A 21,172-nucleotide genomic window follows, 5' to 3' on the forward strand; every position below is an offset into this window, starting at 1 on the left:
CTTTGGGGGTGTTTTTCTACTAAGGGGACAGGACAACTGCACCGCATCAAAGGGACGATGGACGGGGCCATGTACCGTCAAATCTTGGGTGAGAACCTCCTTCCCTCAGCCAGGGCACTGAAAATGGGTCATGGATGGGTATTCCAGCATGACAATGACCCAAAACACACAGCCAAGGCAACAAAGGAGTGGCTCAAGAAGAAGCACATCAAGGTCCTGGAGTGGCGTAGCCAGTCTCCAGACCATAATCCCATAGATAATCTGTGGAGGGAGCTGAAGGTTCGAGTTGCCAAACGTCAGCCTCGCAACCTTAATGACTTGGAGAGGATCTGCAAAGAGAAGTGGGACAAAATCCCTCCTGAGATGTGTGCAAACCTGGTAGCCAACTACAAGAAACGTCTGACCTCTGTGATTGCCAACAAGGGTTTTGCCACCAAGTACTAAGTCGAAGGGGTCAAATACTTATTTCCCTCATTAACATGCAAATCAATTTATAACTTTTTTGAAATGCGTTTTTCTGGATTTTTGTTGTTGTTAAAATACACCTACCATTAAAATTATAGACTGATCATTTCTATGTCAGTGGGCAAACGTACAAAGTCAGCAGGGGATCAAATACTTTTTTCCCTCACTGTATATATATAATGTCTCATTTACATTTAGGTGCCGAGAAAGATCCTATCATTACTTGTTACCACAATTTCCCTTAACTGATTATTATTCAATGATTAAGGATAGGCAGGGCCACCAATAATCTAATGTCTATTAACGTCCGTTAATTTCAGACTAAAACAGTTAAACAGGAATGAGAAGATATTTCTTGGCGTTGACAGGTTTTATTTGTAAAATTGTCATACAAAACAGTTTAATGCATCACACATTTATATTTAAGCAAAACTAAATGATATTACACATTCTAGAGTTATTAATCACAGAATAACATTTCTAATTGATTTCTCAAATGTCATGAATCATGAACTCCAAACTGTTAAACTTATCTGAACTTCGTCGCAGAGAGGCCTCTCTGGCTTTGGGCTCAGATAACAGCACACAGCACGAGGTCCGTGTGGTTGGGAACAAAGGCAGTCCAGTTCGGCTTTGTCCAAGAACTTGCACTCAGTTGATGCACCTGGAAGTTGGGGTTTCGCGAAACGGGAGTCTTTTCCAAACAGATTTTCCACTGGTTCGAAGGCTCCAAGGGTGTGCACAAAATCTTCTTTGCAAGCAGGGTTTTTCCACTGTAGTTACTTGAAGACAAAGTCTTAGAGGAAAGCAGGGCCCTGTTAGTTTCCAATGGTCAAGTTTCTTAAGACTCAATAGCTATTTAAATGACTGACACTTTTGTATTCAGTCGACTTAGTCAATTGTCCAGCTGTAAAACTCCACTGATCAGGTGGGCACAGGCGGACAGGCGCAGTTTGTAAAGTTCCTTATTTAATAAAGTCCTTTAAAAGAATTCTTCGTATGGCTCAATCTCCTTCTCCTAGTTTAACTCTTCTGTTGCCAGGAAAGACCTAGTTGGTTCCGTTTCGGTTCTGGATACAGAGCTGTAGGTTGAGCTGAAAGGGAGTTACTGGTTCGGGTGAGAGAGAGAGCGAGAGATGCCGTGCGCTACCATTTTTTGTTTTCATCTGTGGTTAATTTTGTACTGCGGCCCTTCATCACCAGACATTGGGAACCTCTGCTGTACATGATTGGAGACAGTGGAAATACGTTTACATAAACAGATCAATAGATGACTGGTTCTTGAGTTTGTGAGATTGGATTTTGGTTTCAGCCCCCAGTGTCCTATTGGAGGGGGGCTTGATTTATGACTGATGTCAGTCCATGCCATCTTTTGGAAATGCCGGTTGGCCGGGGTTCGTAGCTCTGTGTCGGGATTTCGGCTCTCGTCCATTTCAAAGAGTTTTTATTACCTACAGGCCCCCTTCCCCAGACATCTCACAGCAGGGATTCCAAGCTATTTGGCCCATTCTATTTGCCATCCTCCCAAGACTGCCACTTTGATGTAAACCAGTTCACACGCTGATGAGCCAAGGAAATCTGATAGCTTTGGGGCGAGAGGTCTTCTTTAGATCAGTGCTTCAGCTCAGAGCTAAAATGCTCTTATCAAAATACACCCCCCATAACGCTACAGCATTAACATTGTGAACATGGATAATGACATAGGAATGGAAGAAAAGATGCAGCATAAGTCATTTTGATTTCAAGCCAATCCAAACGTAGGGATGCACCGAAATTTCGGCCGCCGAATATTTTTGGACGAAAATGGCATTTTCGTTTTTTGGCCGATAGAGAAAAAAAGCCGAAAATATATGTATTCTCGCATTCTCCGCTTGCTTATTCCCGATTACAAGCTTTGCAAATGCAGTTTGGAATGCCGCCCAAATGACTGCAGCAAGATGTAGCCACTTGCTGGAACAGTACGTACTATATGTTTTAAAGTCTACTTGAACAAAAGCGAGTCTAGCTGCGGTAACTTTACGATCTTCCGGCAACTTTGAGTGCACATCAGTGGATGTTAATGGAAACTATTCTGTCTCTTCTCGCTCCATTTGAACAGTTAACCAAGGAAATAAGCTCAGCTAATGGGTCTGTTGCTGAAGTTATTCCCTTGATCGCAGCACTGAAGTGTCTGCTCGGAATAGAGGCAGAAACACACCATGGCGTAAAAACCGCTTAAGAAATTCTACTGGAGGCTGTTAACACACGCTTTCTAGACACTTTTCTAGAGTCCAACCCTCTGTACTGCATTGCAACAGTATTAGAGCTGCGATTTAAAGAACATTACTTTGATGCGGAGAAACGGCAGCATGCACTTGAAATTATACAATCCCCTTGACTACTGGCACATGAACAAAGATCGCTTTCCATTGCTTGAGCGGATTGCACGCAGGTATTTCTCTGCCCCAAGCACCAGCACAGAGAGTGAGAGACTATTCAGTGCAGCATCTCATGTTCTTGATGAGAAGAGGAACCGTCTCTCCTGCCAGAAAGCTGAACAACTTTTGTTCTTGAAGAGAAACCTGCCACTTTTACTTAAATAGAAAGCAGTCCAATTTGCTATGTGTATAGCAATTACATTAAAAGTTTTGCATGGCTACACAACTTTGGTCTTCACTTGAAGGCTACATCTATTGTTTACAGTTTGAGGTTGGTTTTAGTTCTATTACTGCTGTTTTGCACAATAATTTTCAATTAAAGTGGAAATACGTTTACATAAACAGAATAGAGGCCATTCTGTGTTTTACCTGTTTTCATTAAAATGATTGTGTAACATATTTGAACTTTTTGTATTTGTAAGATGCTAGCCTAGAGCTGCTAAGTCCATTACTTGACTGCTGTTTTGCATATCATAATAGTTTTCTAGAACTTTACATTATTTGGATAATTGATAAAAAAATCTGTTAAATTTGATTGTTACAGAACTGAATAAAGAATAATATATTTAATATTGTTGTTTTAATATATTTTCTGTCCAATTTTGGTGTGTTACTTTCAATAAAAGTGTGATCATTTTATTGGTTTGTAGTTTTTCAATTCAGATTAATTAAATTAATTAAAAAGTATAATATTAATACAATTATACAAAAAAAGATTTTAAAATGGGTGAAAAAAAAAAAAAAGTAATTTTAGGTTTCAGTTTTCGGCCAAGTGCATCCTGAATTTTCGGTTTCAGTTTCGGCCCAGAATTTTCATTTCGGTGCATCACTACAAAACAGAATTGAAGGGCCTTGTTCAAATATATATTAGACTGCTTTGCCTTTAATCACTTTTTAACCTCCTTATATTTGAGTCTTAGAATTTTTGCACCACTTGATGGCCCTTGAATTTGTCATAACAATAAGTGTGTGAACGCTGTTCATTGAAAAATGCATCAATCAAAATAATGCTATAGCTGTTTGTGCTATAAACATGCAAATAAAGTGAATTGAGTGAGCATGTGAGCTGTCTTTATTGCCCCTGCATTAGGTCTAAGCCTCATAAGGATAGCAGACTTTTGAGTCAAAGGCATTTGCAGTGCTCTTTCAGATCAAGAACAGTACCTTCTTATCATTCCTCTATCACCTTCAGTTTATCACCTTTTTATGATCTTCTCACCCATGTCAGAACTGTTACCTTCAAAGGTGGATAAGTTAACTGTGAGTTTGATTGGACTGAACGTATAGTAACTATCAAATTAAAATCCACCCCACAAAATTTAGAAAAAAGAAAATGCCATCATGGTACAAAAAAATTAAATATACATAAATACTTTTATCTAACTTTTTGCTTCTCTTTCCTATCCTGCAGAAATCATATGGTTCTCCAGGAGAGTGCACAGCATGTGAGCCGTTTCATAGCACTGGCCAATGTCAACAACACCAGCAAGAAGAAGGTCAAGATTTCATCAGAATACTAAAATTCTAACTGAATCTGGGAACACATTTTCTCATCTGTCTTCTCCCTGCTTCACTGATGTTAAGAAACATCATTAATTTATTTCCAAACTGTTGAAATGGGTTGATGAAAATGCTTTGAGTAGCGATTGAAACCCTGTTCGCTCAGATGCCTAGGTTTATAAAAAATTATGACAATGACATAACCAACTCTGCTACTGTACTTAATCTGTGTTTTGAGCCAATATGTTTAATAGTTTTACAGCTATGCTGATGATCCTGATTCATAGGTGTAGTATTATGTTAACTGTATCCCCAATAATCTTAATGTATTTTAGTTGATTTTGAATGTCTACCAATAAGTTGTTTATGCAAGTGGATAGGAGAAGAAAACGAATACAATTTAATTGTCTTGTATTTAAGCTTGTTTTAATCATCCCGAGAGACTTTTAAATATCCTAGTCTTATTTATTTCAACTAATCAAATGTCTGTATTTAATGGCTTTCATTCTTCTTTTTTTTTACGATTCCATAGTATTTGTATGCATTTAGTATTGTTCCAATGAAAAGTATGGATTCAGCCGAACTGGTCAAACAGCCACAAGATGTCACTGAAAATCCATATAGAAAATCTGGGAACGAAGCCAAGAGAGAGAAAACTGTATGTATTTTTCTGTACTTGAATTTCTTAGATTAGATCTTTCAGGCCAATATTTCAATAACAAGAAGTTTCATGTAAGCATAAATACCTTAAATACATTGAGGAATAACCTCCTATGTAGTGTTTTTATCATTATCAGAGTCAGTATAGCAATGCAATTGACTGTAAGATATTGCATTCACAGCTATATTGCCTGCAATCACCTTATCACCTATATGAAATGAGTGGCATTTGTTAAAATTTATATTAAACAAATAAAATTAACACTCGGACAAGTAATTTTAGTTTTGTATAGCATTGTCTCAAAAGGGTTTAGAATGAGATGTTAAAAATGGGTACAATACAAGAGTACATGGTAATCTACTTTATATATCACTTTCCATAACCAAACAAAAGGTGTTTTTCAATTACTCACAACAAAACTCATATTTATAAATATTTATCATGTTTACACCTGCTTCTCCTACTGAGAACCCCCGCCGCCCAACACACACACACTAAATTAGGAAGTGTCATATAAAACATATAAAACAAAATATTTAGGTTAACAATACTTAATTAAATGCTTAATTTATTTAGTAAAATTGGGTGATATTTGTTTTTCATCTTTGAAAAAAAGATGGTAAATTTAACAAAGTTTTTTAATATAGGCCATTGTGTCTTTTGCGGGCGTTGTTGGAAATGCTGGCAAAAGTCCAGTCCGGAATTGATTAAAGCCCTCTCACTTTATTTTTTAAATAAACAATGTCCATTCTGCTTGTGTTGCAGGATGAAGCAGCCCCACAGTTTTTCTTTGATTTGGGAAAGCAGCAGCAGAGACTGCAAGGAAGGAAGAGGCACTCAGACGAAGGGATGCCCTCCCAGCCTAAACAGCCCAGGAAACCCCGTGAGTAATCGCCTGTGTTTGTCAATTACAAAGAAAAATATGTATCTGATCAAAGTCCTAGGTTTACATGCCAGCAAGATAAACAAATCAGTCTTGTATTTACTTCCCATCATTATGTAGCTAGTCCAATTTTGCATTTCATTACCTTAAATTTAATTAAAAAAGTAAAAAATTACAACACTTGATTTTAGAAATATTAAAATTCTGTGCTAGTGTACTTATTGCTGCTTTTTTGCAGTTGCTAATTTCCCCTCATACAGTCTTGTTCTACTACCCTCTCTTACAACTCTCTCCAAAACATCTCTGGTTGCACAGCTACTTTATATAGATAGCCTGAGGAACACCCATATGTCCCTCTAGCTTTTTCTACATACCAGTTAATGAAGCTAAAAGTAAACCCATTTACTAAAAGTAATAGGATACAATAAAAGTTTACAGAAAAGTCTTAAATAAAAAAAAACTAGCTAATTAATCATTTCTAGAACTTTCTAATATTGAAAAAATAGCAACATGCACACATACACAATTTATTAATCAGGTCTATTAATCAACTAGAGAACATATTGATCATCGATCAATTCATTATATAATCAAGCAGATTTATTTATTATTCTTTTTATTTTTTTTCCATTATTATGAAGGGTGATTTTAGTACAAGAGCCGAAACTCATTTTAACCAATAGCTGTGATATAATGAAAGGCAAATTATCAAATAAAACTAGCACAAATGGAGTAGGTTTTTTAAATGTGATCATTAAACATTTAAATAATTGGTATAAAATGCATCTAAGCATTTTTTTTTTTAAACAACACTGCACAGTCAAAACAAATACATGAAACGTGTTTATTTGCAGCGTAATCACTGTCCACTCCATCCGACTACAGTTGTAAGAAGACGCTTGTAATGCTATACAGTGCTTTTCAAGACTGCAGACCGAGGTAGAGAATGTGACGTTTATGCAGCTAAAATGTGTATTTAGGAAAAGTCAAGAACGGGTATGCACAGTGTATTCAGGAACACAGAGTAATTCAAATATAAATAGGTCAAACTGACCAGCTTTGCTTTAAATTATAAAGGCATTCACGCAAGATCACACGAGAGCTACAGTACAGTATCCGTGCACAAACTGGAGGCTTACAAGCCGTTAAAGGGAAAACTACAATGTAGCTTTGAATTCAAGCTGGATTTGTAAGGAAACATTGAAGAAAAATTAAAGGTTTTCTGTTTCATTTGCAAGCTATGCTTTTCTTACAAGAGCAGTGTGAGTAGTTTACAGTATAATTTTCTCCCCATTCCTGTTCAGTGTTGTTACACTGTAATATCAATGCCTAGTAGTTATTAATGTATTACTGTTTGGCAGTAAATGTATATACATTTTAATATCTGAATTGAGTCGATCAAAACAAGATCTTAAACAAGATCAACATTGTATATTAAATAATATATAATTTTGAAAATGGGGGAAAAAATAAATGTTATATTTCAAGTCGGAAGCACTGCCCAAGGGGGAGTGTTTTCTGCGCATTTTTGTAGGAACCCGATCGAAACGTCACTCTATCAAAGCTGCCATTGGCTCCTGCGCACGTAACTGAAACGGGTGCTTCCCACTTCATGTTTGTATAAAAGGTGATGTCTGCGCAGGTTGATCCTGTTTTGCCATTTCGCTGGACCTGAGAATGTGAGCTCTCTGTGTCTTGTTCGTGCATAAGACCTTACCTTTCTGTGTTTTGATTGGCTGGCTTCACGGCTGTGTTGTTCACCACCGTCTTCACCACTGTGTCTTCTGTTTGTTTTTTGTTCTAGTTATTGTTGATAGCTACCTGATTTTTTTCCATCCGTGCACCGGGGCTCCGGCTGCGCTTTTGGTTTCAGTTTTGAAAAAAAAAAAAAAAAAAGCTTTTAAAAATAAATAGTCATGTCTATATAGTGCCTTATATATTCCGACTGCTTGCTGTGTTGGTTTTTTGTCTACTGGGCTTTTTCAAAGCAGGAGCGCTAGCAGCAGCAGCAGTAAAATATGAGGCTTTCCAGCAGCCTCTGACCCGCTCTTACACCCACCAGCAACTCCAATTGGCACCTCCACACCCAGAGTGTTCCAAATTATATCAGTTGGTTACTCCCTACAGTTTCAGACATGTCCACTCCCCTTCCGAGGCATGGTGTGGATGCGAGTGAGGGACCCGTTGCAGTGTGCGGCGCTCTCCTGGAGAAACGAGCGATCCGCAAAGTGCCCCCTCCGGAGCAGCCCGAGGGATTCTTTTCCCTATCCTTCCTAGTGCCCATGAAAGATGGCGGTTTCCGCCCCATCTTGGATCTGAGACGCCTGAATCGCCACCTCAAGGTGTTGCACTTCAAGATGCTCAACCTGTGCACCATGTTCCAGGTCTTCAAGCTCGGCAACTGGTTCACCACGGTGGATCTGAAAGATGCCTACTTTCATGCAGGCGCACAGGAAGTTTCTCAGCTTCACCTTCGCAGGCTGTTCGTTCCATTTTGCCGTTCCCCCCTTTGGCCTGTTGCTAGCTCCTATCACTTTCTCCAAGTCATTGGTGGACATCGTCTTAGCCCCCTTGCATTGCCAGGGGGTCTGTATCCTCAATTATCTAGACGACTGGCTGGTCGGAGGTCTCCGGTCCCGCAGACTGTTCCATCTGCTTCTATGGGCGCAGCTCCGGCTGGTGATCCAACAACTGTAAAGTCAATACGGCAGAGCGAAAGTGGATCTCTTCACCTCGGCAGGGTCCACCTACTGCCCTCTATGGTTCTCCGTCCGAACCCTAAGGATTGACGTGCTATCTCACATGTATCCGCACTGTCTCCTCTATGCGTTTCCACCATTCCCTCTTCTCCTGGTGGTCCAGGTCCAGGCGAGAACAAGCAACAGTTCTGCTGATAGCGCCCTAGTGGCCTTGCAAATTCTGGTTTGCAGACCTGATCTCCCTCCTGAATGGAGAGCCCTGGCAGCTCCCACTACAAGCAGACTTGTTGTCCCAGGTGCAGGGCACGCTCTGCACCCCAACCCGGACCTGCTCCAGCTTTGGGCCTGGCCCCTGAGCGGGATCGCATGATGTCCTGGGGTCTGTCAGATGCGGTAGTAATCCGGTCACTGAGAGCTTCCTCTACGAGGTGGCACTACTCCTATCGCTGGCAGACGTTTTGTACCTGGTGCCAAGACGGAGGTCATGACCTAGTCACTTGCCCTATCGGGGATATATTACAATTTCTACAGGAGCTGTTGGACCAGGGCAAGTCCCCATCCATGCTCGAAGTGTATCTGGCGGCCATCTCCACATGTCATGTTCGCATCGATGGCGAGCCCCCGGGTCTCATATTCTGGTTGCGCAGTTTGTAAAGGGAGCTCGACGGCTACTGCCTCCTCGCACCCTTTCACAGCCCACATGGCGCCTTGATGTAGTGCTGGACGCACTTTCCAAAGCCCCATTTGAGCCACTAAACTCAGCTGAGCTGAAGCTGGTGTCACTTAAGACTGCGTTTTTGCTGGCAATCACCGAGTTACACGCCCTGTCCATACACCCAACTTACAGTCCCGTTTTGCGGGAGATGGCTCCAGGGTCACGCTACGGCCTAACCCTATGTTCTTCCCATAAGTGCCTATTGAGTTGATGGCTTTCCATCGTCCTCCCTTCTCTTCGGTGCAGGAGAGTCGGCTTAACCTGCTCTGCCCTGTGCAGACCCTCAGGTGCTATTTGGAACACACTAAGGAAATTCGGTGATTGGACCAACTGTTTGTGTCCTATGGAGCGCGCACACACGGCCACGTGCTTTCAAAACAGTGCTTCTCTCATTGGATTGTGGACACTAGTACCATGGCATACGAGTCCACAAGTACCCCAGTGCCTGAACATATGGTGGCCCATTCGAGTTGAGGTGTTTACCACATTGTAGGTCCTTTTCCAGGGTGCCCCCTTGGCAGACATCTGTGTGGCTGCAGCTTTGACCTCGCCGCTTACATGTGTCCAGTTCTACTGGTTCCATTGGGAACCCGGTGTTGGCTTCAGTCGAGCCCCAGTAGCCTAGGGCTCTGGCTCCTGATTGGTCTTCCCAGTGTGCCCCTGTTAGCGCATCCTGGATGGAGCTATTGAACCGTGTTTTCCCTTCCCACGGACTATGCCCTTCAGTCGAGCATTCACACAAGCTGCTCTTGGACTTGCTGACAGCCCTGTCGATGTGTTCCAGGGTCTGTCATGCAGCCATGTACTTGCATTACCCTGAATACCTACGGCTTCCAATTTTAGGATCAGTCTTTGGTGTGGAACCTTATCAAAAGCTTTCTGAAAATCAAAGTATATCATATCATATGCTTTCATGTGATCTACAGCTGCAGTTGCATGTTCAAAAATTCAAATAAATTAGTAAGACATGATCTGCCTCGTCTAAACCCATGTTGACTAGCTCGAAGAATATGGTTTACATTAAGATGCTCCTCGATTTTCTGTCTAATCTTTTTTTCCAAATTTTTACAGGTAATGCAGATGAGACTGATTTGGTCTGTAATTTCCTGGCTTAGTTTTGTCCCCTTTCTTATGGATAGGTATGACATTTGCAGTTTCCCAATCAGTTGGCACATCTCAAGTGTCATTTGGAATATTTTAGTTAGTGGCCTATAAATAATTTCCCTCATTTCTTTAAGTACTGTTGGAAATACAGTGAGGGAAAAAAATATTTGATCCCCTGCTGATTTTGTACGTTTGCCCACTGACAAAGAAATGATCAGTCTATAATTTTAATGGTAGGTGTATTTTAACAGTGAGAGACAGAATAACAACAAAACAAAGTTATAAATTGATTTGCATGTTAATGAGGGTATAGGTAATCAGAATACTTGTTTGACAGGATTAACTGTATCCGGAATTCAAGTATCAAAATTCTGTAATCTGATTATGTAACTTGTACTTGTATTCTGTTACTCCCCAACCCTGTGTATGCGCATACTTCTATTAAACCATTTTGGCCAATGTTTTTTGGTTCACAATTTGCTACGTTTTGGTACACATTTCTCCTGAGCCTCAAGTAGCATATTCTTAAAATATAACCATTCATTTTCTACTGAATCTGTATCCAGTGTGCCCCAGTCTAACTCTTCAAGGTTTGCTTTTCTAAAATTGTAGATAATTGTTTTAGACTTGGTCCCTGTTTATTGAAAGTATGCCTCAAAGCTAACCATGTTGTGATCACAGTTTGCCATTGGTTCTCTAACTAGTGTCCCTCTGACTCTATCTCGGTCATTTGAAAATATTAAATCATTGCATGCTCTCTCTCTGGTTGGTTTCCTGACAAAGTTAGAAAGCAACATTCATAGACGAAATCTTCCTGGATGAGTTTATCCAGAAAGGCAATCATTCTGCAAAACCTGACACTGTAGTGGCCACATGCTTCTAAATGTTATTTTGTTCAGTCTCTTGGTTTCTATTCCCTAGTCCCTAGCTTTTTGTCATCACTTCCTTGACAGCAGCTTTGTGTAGCTTGTGTCTACCTGCCACCAATTCACACCTAACTGACTCCACCTGGAACAGAATTCCTGCTAGTCCTTGACTAAATCACCTGTCTTAAACCCGTTTAATTTCACCAACTCAGCAACTCTACTGAATTGACTTCAGTTAAGGCAAACTACAGACAAGATTAACGTCAATTAAGGCAAAGTTAAAACAAAATGAGGAATGCTGGTCAGGAAAGCCTGCTTACATCCCATCTTAATGATCTGAATGTTCAGCTTCAAGAAAAGGATCAACTTGCTTATCCAGATCACACATTTTTCAGTCTCTCACTTACAATCACGGGGACCTATCCTGAAGTTGTGGGGAAACTTCAGAATTAATTTGAGCAGTGATTCGCAGAATTTCATATACAAATTGAAATTGAAGTTATTCTCCGATCCATTTTCAGTTTACTCGGAAGCAACTGAATCAAATATTATCTTGTCTGATAATTTATCGACCTACAATGCTCTGATGTGCTTCGCGGCAAATACCCCAAAGGAAATCTGCTCAATTTCTGTTATTGCCTTGATTCTGAAAAGTTTTTCTAAACTGGAACAGAGAGCCATGAAGTATATTAATTTGCGAGCATGCCTCTGCTGAGTCTCCACAAACCAAAACCGTGCTTATCTTAACATTCTCAAACTGGTCTCCCAAAAGCAAAGCAACACGTTACATTAATCCCGAGATAGCATCCACTGGAAAGTATCGCCTATTAGGGATGGGTATTGGCAAGTACCTTGCGATATGGTGTATATCACCATACACATTACGATTCAATACATCATCACAATTGAATAGCAATACTTAAGTGCTATAGAAAACCTCAAATAATGTTAGGCTATATACCAGTCAATGTGAAATCACTTAGAACTTGTAAATATAATATTATGCATTAACTTTCAGGACAGTTTGACTGTAGCAGTGTGCAATTCTGAAAACTACATATTATGTATAATAATGACATTGCTTTAAACTGTAATTTTCTCCTTATCATAGCACAACCCACAGGTCCATGCTGGTTCTGCCTTGCAAGCCCCGAAGTGGAGAAACATTTGGTAGTCAGTATAGGAACACATGTAAGTATAATATATTAAACTTTGCTTTATACACTTTTTACATGGCTTAGATTGTGCCTTGCAAAATGAATAGTTAAAAAGGTATTAATTTAATTAATTAATTTTTGGAATGCACCCGCTGATCTAATCACTGTTGTTCTGCTTTTTATTTTTGATTAATTTGATCAGCTGTATTTATCCACCATAAACCATTCCTGAACTTTTTCTAAGAATGGCCAAAGTTGAAAGTTCTAATTCTTCAACAGTAGGGTTATGAGTAGGGTTTCATAATTGATTAATCTGTCGATTTACTACTTTGATTAATCGGATCAAAATAATTCCAGCATTAAAGGCAAGTGTTTTATTAACAAAATCTACAGTTTTGAGTTTATCGTCTTGCGTAATGCTCTCTTTAAAACACCTTGAGATGGCAAAGAATAAAGGGCTTTATTGCATATAGTGTATATATGAACAGGTGTTTTTACATTGATCTCAAAACACAAAGTTGTTTTACTCTTCAGTTTGAAAGGTGCTAAACTCTTGATCAATAGTTAAAAATAAAGTAAACATTAAATTCAGTGTTTACAGGCTTTTCTACATCAGATAGTTTCCACGACAGTCCAATATTGGACTATGGAGATATATATTTTTTTTCCTGAAATGAGAGCCAATATGTGTATGCATAGTAGCACAATATTTACATTTACATGCACACAATCATAATGTGTGGGAAAAGATAAAAACACGAGTGTGTTCATATTCCCTTTCCACTCGCACACTGACTGTGAAACGAGTGCGATTCGATGTGATTTTGTGGGTTAGAAATGACATCGAACAATGAAACCCGAGAGGAAGACGTGGATTGGAAAAGCTTATGATCTGCGTGTCTAACCACGAATAAAACTATACAACAGAGCAGATAAATACCCCGACAATATATGGCAAGCTATCACGGAGAAGCTGGGCATGAATGGTACCTACTGTCTGATGTAGCTAGAATTCTGGATAGTGCTTAAGCACAGATAAACAACAACAATGTGACTTACATTATTAACAAAGATCTGCACTTTTAAATAAATAGTTTAACACTGAAACATACACTCTGCTTTTGTCTTTATGGTGAGGTGTAGTTTATGTGCAATATTTTTAACATCTTTGTAAAAATTGTGTAGAAGCTCCTTACTTCTTCAGCAGCCCCGTTGTAAATTCAAAACGAAACTCAAACGTTTTCCATTTGTTTTTTCTTTTACGATATATTTGTAGTCCGCGGCTTGTGCAGCACTGCGCCACGGCTGTCCAGTGCACTTCCAGAGGCTCTGAGGAGTGCCCCTACACATGCTAGTTTAAAGAAATGTCTTAATTACCTTTTAAAATCAGTTTTTAACTATCTCTGTAAGTCCTCTTAGCTTGCTCCCCTTTATTGGGTATCTTGCTTACTTTCTTTTTACTGTGTCTGGTTTGGGTCTTGCTTGAGTGTAGCGCGTGGGTATAAGATTTCATTATAAATAAAATGTATAATATAAATATTAATAAAAATAATAATGTAGTTGAGGAGGTAAAGAAACATTCGTAGCTTGTGAGACACATAACAGTTCAAGAAACGGAAAGGCTGTGTACTTAGTGCGGTTTTAACATATCCAAAGTGTATTATTGGTAGTGTTTTCTCTTCAAGTGCTCATGCATCATTGTCGCGCTCCCGCACCATGTGGGTTGAGCTCTGCTCATGTTGCAACAAACTCTTCTGTGCAGTTCAGTGTAAAGTGCTCCCATACTTTAGAAGACTTTCACGGCTTTCCACGGGTGTAGCATCTTTAAAGTTTATTAATAATAATAATATTAATAATAATAATATTTTTTTAGTAGCTGCGCCCCGTACACACAACTAATCGACAATGAAATGCATTGCCAATGATTTTAAATAAACAACGTAATCGATTTAATATATTATTTGTTGCAGCCCTCGTATGTTTTATTAATGCAGCAGTACCATATTAAGAAAACAACTTAATGGACAATACAATAGAAACAATCTTCATTATCATCTTTGTTTGTGCTATAAACAATTGTAGAAAGCATTATCAAGACCCATTTAATTATACAAACAGACGTGTGCTAGGATGTTGCTGTTATAATGTGGCATTTGTTTTAATATTAAATTGTGCTGTAAGTATAACACTTTTGGTCTCTACTTCTTGCTCAAGATCATAATGTGCCCCTGACTATTTTTAAAAGTATATGAACATATCACTTAAAAATAGTATGGGAATTTTTATTCTGGTGTGTTATTCCAAAAGCTATGCAAATCTTTAAGGCAAAAAACAATCTTTTGAAAATTATCTTGTTTACACTTTGCATTGAAGATGGATCCTAAAATGAACTCTACCAGCATCTTGAAACGTGCTGCTGAGAAGGATTTCCCAGAACAGAGTGTTTAGGGAAACCGACAGCAGTACAGGATTATTTATTACTATGAGTCACGCACTGAACAAGCTATTTACATTCAATTCAAGTTGGTTTAACTCAAAATAAGAAACATTAACAAAAAAATATAATTCATTTAAATTTGAACCGACTCCCAATTGCACATTATAAACCCTGTGAGTGATGATGACTTTTTTTTTTGGTTGCTGGAGATGCATCATTTGCAGTTGACAGGAGGAACAAAATTTGATTTAATCCAGACTTCATTTTTTTTTAATTTTTTTTTTACAAATTTATTCCTACGGTTTTGTCTATTTTTAGCCACAATAATGCTTATAAAAAATGATGCCCAAAAAAAAAATCCATATAAAAAATTATCAGGTATATTAATACTTCCTTTCAACAAGGTTATTTTGTGATTTTTGGCACAGTGCTCTGCCTTTGTATGGCATGACAAGCCTTGTAAGGATTTTATATCGGGAAAATTAGTGATTGAAGATGGTAGGTGTGCTTCCTTTTAATTTGCTTAGTGCATTTATTTGTGCTTTACAAAGTCCAATACTGCATGCACAATGGGGTAATTTAACTGCTTCTGATGTGGCACCTCAAAATTGAAGAAAATAATTATCTTGACCAGCTAGCATATTACGTTGCTGTTTATGACAAGTAAATGAACACACCACGGCATTTGTTTCCCTGATAAAAAGCAGTGCCACACAAAGAATATTAATCAGTCCAGTCTTTATTTTACAAAATGTAAAAGCACTAGATATGTGTAAATATCAGATTAAAAAATAAGATTGATTTATCTATTTTTTTTTAATGTGGATTAAATGTGAATTTGGATCATTGTCCAAAATAAAAAGGGACATTCCAAAAATGATAGACCTGGTGAATGCTAATACTATACATTTTTAGGTCTGTAAATTTACAATAAAAATATAATCATTGATCAAAACTGGAATGAGGGACAAAAATAACTTCATACATTTTTTTTTGGTCAGAAATGTATTGGTACATTGTTTTATATCCAGCAGCAGAAGTCCCATTAGTAGACTGCGTACATGCTCCCCAGAGAACATAGGGATGCAGGTGGAAGGAGGGGTCCTATCTGTCCATAGCGTTTTTTATTATTTTGTATTGTGGTTTGTTTTGTTGTCATGTTTACATAATAACTTAATCACAACAAAAAATAAGTATAAATATTGTTTACATTTTTAATGAATTACTAATTAATCATTGGCACCCTTAGCAACATATCTTTGGGCACTCCAGACAAAAAAGGTGTGCCAGGACTGCTACCTTTTTTTTTCTCCTGGGTTTTGTATGTTAGATAAACCAGAAGGGGCTTGCTATCTGTTCTGTCTCTGCAGTGCTACATGGCCTTGGCCAAAGGCAGCTTGACACCTGACCATGTCTTAATCCTGCCAATTGGCCATTACCAGTCGGTTTTGGATCTTTCGTCGGAGGTTGTGGAGGAACTGGAGAAATACAAGGCTGCTGTGAAGAGGCTGTACAAGAGCAAGGGCAGCCGGTGTGTCATGTTTGAAAGGAATTACCGCAGCCAGCACTTGCAGTTACAGGTGTGCCTTTTTGAGAATTTGTTTTCCCTCCCCCCGACGTGTGAAATTCATTGATTATTTTCTTGCCATATTCTTGCTATTGGCAATTGTTAACCAGATGGGCTCACTTCTACATGAGATCAAAGCAAAATGCACAGATCATCCAAAACATGTGATGTGTACTGTGCACAGCTTCAAAAACTTAAGCTTTATGTCTCGTAGATTACATATTGTTAAGTACTAATGAGTTTTGACAGACATTGATTAAAAGCACAATTCTAAACCTTTATTTAGACTGTAAAGCTCTTAGCATTTTAGAAAACCAGTGAATATTTATCATTTTCAAATACTTACATTTGTTATCAAATTTATGTTTTTAGTGTGTTGTGTTAATAATGAAGATATGGTTTTTGAACAAATTATACAAATTGTTGTCTAATGCAAACCTCCATGATTGTGGCTGCTATTCTGCATGGCTGATTCTTGCAGATGATGGATCAGTCTCACAGCACCACATAGATTGTGTTTTGCCCAGGATAGTCAGTGTGAATGTCAATGGAGAACCCAGTCTTTCACCTCTCCTCTTGGGCCACACAGGATCTTATTAGTTTAAGTCTGATCAGACAGTTCACTGTTTGCTGTGATGAGCTCTATGATCTGAGGGGCTTGAGTTTCCTGTGATGACGAGCACTCGCAGCTTTGTGGACTTCATCTCTGTCACTGAAGATAATAAGTACACCATTTTTAATTTAAATTTCCTGTTGACTAAGGAATATATATAATACTGAGGTCACCTATGCAGGTCCATAAGCACAGCTCATATGATCATTCAACCAGCATAATGTATTGTATATTTAAGCAATACTACACAACAGGGTAAGCATGTGATATCACTCTATCTTAGGTGTGTTAAGGAAGTCATACAATTTAAAAAAGATCAAACGTAATTTAAATGCATATCTTGGATATGTCTGGAATAACATTAAACATTGTTCCCTGGTTGTGAGCAGGTAGGAATGCAAATATATCTACACAACCTGCATGATTGCACCCATCTAGGAACAGGGTTCCTCTCCAATTTAAGAACATTTAGGGTAACATTTTCATTTTAAATCTAAATTTGATAGTGGCTTATCTAGCTACAAAGTTTATTTTTGAACACTTGAGAGTGTTTGTCATGAAACGGAACTAGAGTAGTAGTATGTATTTCAGATATAAATTATCATGTACAACCAGCATGCACTTAGGTATGTGTTTTGTGGCAACACCTTTTGCAGAACTGCCCTGTGTTGCTGGTACCTTGTGACTGTAAGTTCTTTTAAAAGATTATAAACACTATTATATTTAATAATATAAGAATTAAATTACTTATTGGCCAGTTATATCTAATACATTGTATAGAGCTCATTGCTACCTGTCTTGGTTTCTGGTAAGTGTCTACACCACCAATTTCTTTGTTCATGAATATGTGGCATCAATGCAGTCGTATTGACTGAGAAGGACTATTGTTTGCAGATTCATTACCTGCTCTGGCTTGCTATTTAATGTTGATATCCCCACTTATCACTTTCTATAGGTAGTCCCAGTGCCCATACAGAAACTAACCACAGAGGATATCAAGGAAGCATTCACCATCCAAGCACAGGAACAGCAGATGGAGATGCTTGAAATCCCTGAGCACACAGACCTCAAACAGGTATTCAACCCTCACACTCTTATTAGCAGTGCACACTGGCCAGTAAAGAGAATAAATCATAGTGGCAATGAGCAATTTGAATTCAGTCAACATTGTCTGCAGTTTGGTAGAGATGTGGCTGCATAAACACAGTATTACAATTTAGGCCATTTAATTTTCTCTGACTTACTCCGATCATCATGGAAAGCACAGGAGAAATTAATAGCTTTTACTTGTTCACATATGACTAAATCACCAGTTTTGCCAAATTAATAGTTTTTTTATTATTATTTTTCACCCAGATAACTTTCTCAGAGTTCTTATAACAGTTTTAAAGGGCATTGGAAATCATAAAATGTCAAACTCGGGCTGTGTCTCTTTAGTCTTACTGTGATTTTGAATTTATATCAGCCCATTCACACAGAAATGATGGCAAATTGCAGGCAACGTTTGCCTGCTTGTTTACTGTTGCACACCCATTTATACTGGCTTTGAATGCCAGAAAATTACAGAATGTACCCATTCACACAGAAAACAGAGATTGACGGTAAGAGCGCTGTATCCCTGGAAACGAGACGCTACAGGATTTGGGAGAGGAAACACTGACCGATAAAAGTTCAATCATTTCCTTGTTTTGCCAGTTTCCTTCCATTGTGTTTACTGGGCTTTTGGTTCTAACCAGGGCGCTACCAAGAACAAATAAAAATAGAGGGAAAAGCAAGCGATTCGTCAATCTAGGGTATTCACGCAATGACCAGGTCATCAGATTGTATGATTGTGTGTTTTTTGCGGTGTGGTCACTGGACCCAGCGATCACAGATTATTTGAATCAGTGAAGCCAGTCAGAGACTCGGCTCTTGGTTCATGGTTGCGTAATGAGAGGCATTGTGTGGGTCTTGACATATTAAATCAAGTTAAATCAACTAAAATAAATGAGAGAGAAAAAGCATGACATTACATTGTGTGTATATCTATATCTACCAAAAGTCTGGGTGTGCAGATCTGTAATTGATTGATTGCTCAAAACTTATTTTATTTTTCATTTTTTAAATGCCTTAAAATAAAATAATTAAATAACTCGAAACAAACTACCATCAGTGTACACTGTAATGCAGTCTAACACGTTTGCCTGTCTAGAGATATTATATTTTGCATGATTTATTGGTATATAACTTCTGACAATACAATTACATACGTCACCAACCTGTTCATCAATATATATTATATATATATATAATTAATTTCTTAGCAGGTACCCTTATCCAGGGCGACTTACAAAATATAAGCGGAATACAAAGTACCAAAAGTGCAAAAATACAGTGCAGTTCAAGGCATAAAACATTACAAATTCCAATTTAAATAATACAGTTCAATCAATTCAAAGCATAATACATTTTACAAATTCCAGTTTACACAAGTGTATACAATATATGAGGTCTTACATCCTGGATTGTATGAGCTGATAACAGACAAGATGTTAGGTCACAGTCAAGGGCAAAAGGAATGGGAGCGTGGGGGAAATCAAAATAATAGGAGTACTAGTAACACAAGGCAAGTAATATGATAAAACATTGTAAAGTGCTATCTTACAGGTACTGCCTGAAAAGATGTGTTTTGAGTAAGCACCAGTCAAGGACCAAAAAACGTTTCGGCACCTATCAATTAATTAATAACTGAAGTAGTATCCCAGTAGTAGGAGGTGATATAAACGAACAATGTATTTCAAAATTATTATTATTATTATTATTATTATTATTATTTTAATTAAATACAGAGACAGATGACAAGGTTGCGTAGGTACTTTTTCGGTCAAAGGCAAAGGTGCTGAAAACACCCTTCACCCTCACTCACTCAAGTACACACTCTTACGTCAGCACAACATCATTTGAAGTGTACACTTGTTGAAGGGTGTAGGGAGCAAGTGTGCGATTTGGGTCGCGGCCATAGATTCCAAGGGGATTGAGATGGGGAGATCAACAGAAGGTGAGGAAGAGGGGGGGGAAAGAGCAGATCCAATTTGGAGATCTTGAGGTGGTGCGAGTGTATCCAGGCAGAGATAGCAGACAAACAGGAAGAGATGTGAGGGGGGATGAGAGGGTCAGAAGAGGGTAAAGACAGGAAGATCTGTGCATCATCTGCGTAGAAGTGGTAGGAGAAACCATGGGATGCTATGAGGGGCACCAGGGAGTGTGTGTAGAGAGAGAACAGAAGGGGGCTCAGGACGGAGCCTTGGGGTACGCCTGTGAGGAGAGGTTGTGGGGTGGATGAAGAACCTCGGTCAAGGTCAGCGAGGCAGGAGAGGAGCATGGGGTGATCGACGGTGTGAAATGTTGCGGAGAGATCAAGGAGGATGAGGACTGAGGAGAGGGAGGCAGTCCAAGCACAGCTGAGGGAGAGCAGTCTCGGTGGAGTGATCTGTGCAGAAGACGGATTGTAGAGGATCCAGGAGTGAGTGATGGGAAAGAAATGCAGAGAGCTGACGGTGGACTGCACACTCGAGGGTCTTTGAGAGGAAGGGGAGTAAGGAGACAAGGGCAGTAGTTCTGAGGAGAGGTGGGGTTTCTTGAGGGTAGGTTTCTTGAGGAGTGGGATGACAGCAGCTTGTTTAAAAGCAGAGGGGAAACGGCCAGAGAGGAGCAAGGAGTTGAGGAGGGAAAAGATGAAGGGGAGTAGATCAGGAGCCGTGGCTTGGAGGAGGCGAGTGGGCAGAGGGTCTAGGGCACATGTAGGTTTGTGACCTAGGAGGAGAGAGGAAAGTTCAGAGTCCGAGAGAGGTGAGAATGAAGAAAAGGAAGCATGAACGTTAAGAGACTTGGGTGTGATGGGAGAGGAGGGGGGACCGTTGAAAAGCTTGCAGATCTCTGATCTTGGAGGAGAAGAAGGAGGCAAAATCATCAGCAAAGAGGAAGGAGTAGGTGGAGTAGAGTTTGCAGGGGTTGTTGACAGAGGATTCAAAGAGTGATTGGAAGTAAGACTTCTTGGCTGAGGCAGACTGCTGGCGCAGAGGTCCTGGGGGTTGTTAAATACTTCACCT

At 39.1% G+C, this 21,172-nt stretch overlaps 1 protein-coding gene across 2 annotated transcripts in view; it reads left to right on the top strand.

The window, feature by feature from the left end:
* The window catches only part of cwf19l1 (CWF19 like cell cycle control factor 1), a 55,777-nt gene that overhangs the window by 11,430 nt on the left and 23,175 nt on the right, over positions 1-21,172 (top strand). For both annotated transcript variants that reach the window (XM_066724653.1, XM_066724652.1), the window contains exons 7-12: positions 4,294-4,378; positions 4,915-5,040; positions 5,809-5,926; positions 12,422-12,501; positions 16,275-16,484; positions 18,040-18,159. In XM_066724653.1, coding sequence (XP_066580750.1) covers positions 4,294-4,378; positions 4,915-5,040; positions 5,809-5,926; positions 12,422-12,501; positions 16,275-16,484; positions 18,040-18,159 — 739 coding nt within the window. The remainder of the gene's footprint in view (positions 1-4,293; positions 4,379-4,914; positions 5,041-5,808; positions 5,927-12,421; positions 12,502-16,274; positions 16,485-18,039; positions 18,160-21,172) is intronic.

The sequence above is a fragment of the Amia ocellicauda genome, chromosome 15, assembly GCF_036373705.1.
Source record: "Amia ocellicauda isolate fAmiCal2 chromosome 15, fAmiCal2.hap1, whole genome shotgun sequence".
NCBI lineage: Eukaryota > Metazoa > Chordata > Actinopteri > Amiiformes > Amiidae > Amia > Amia ocellicauda.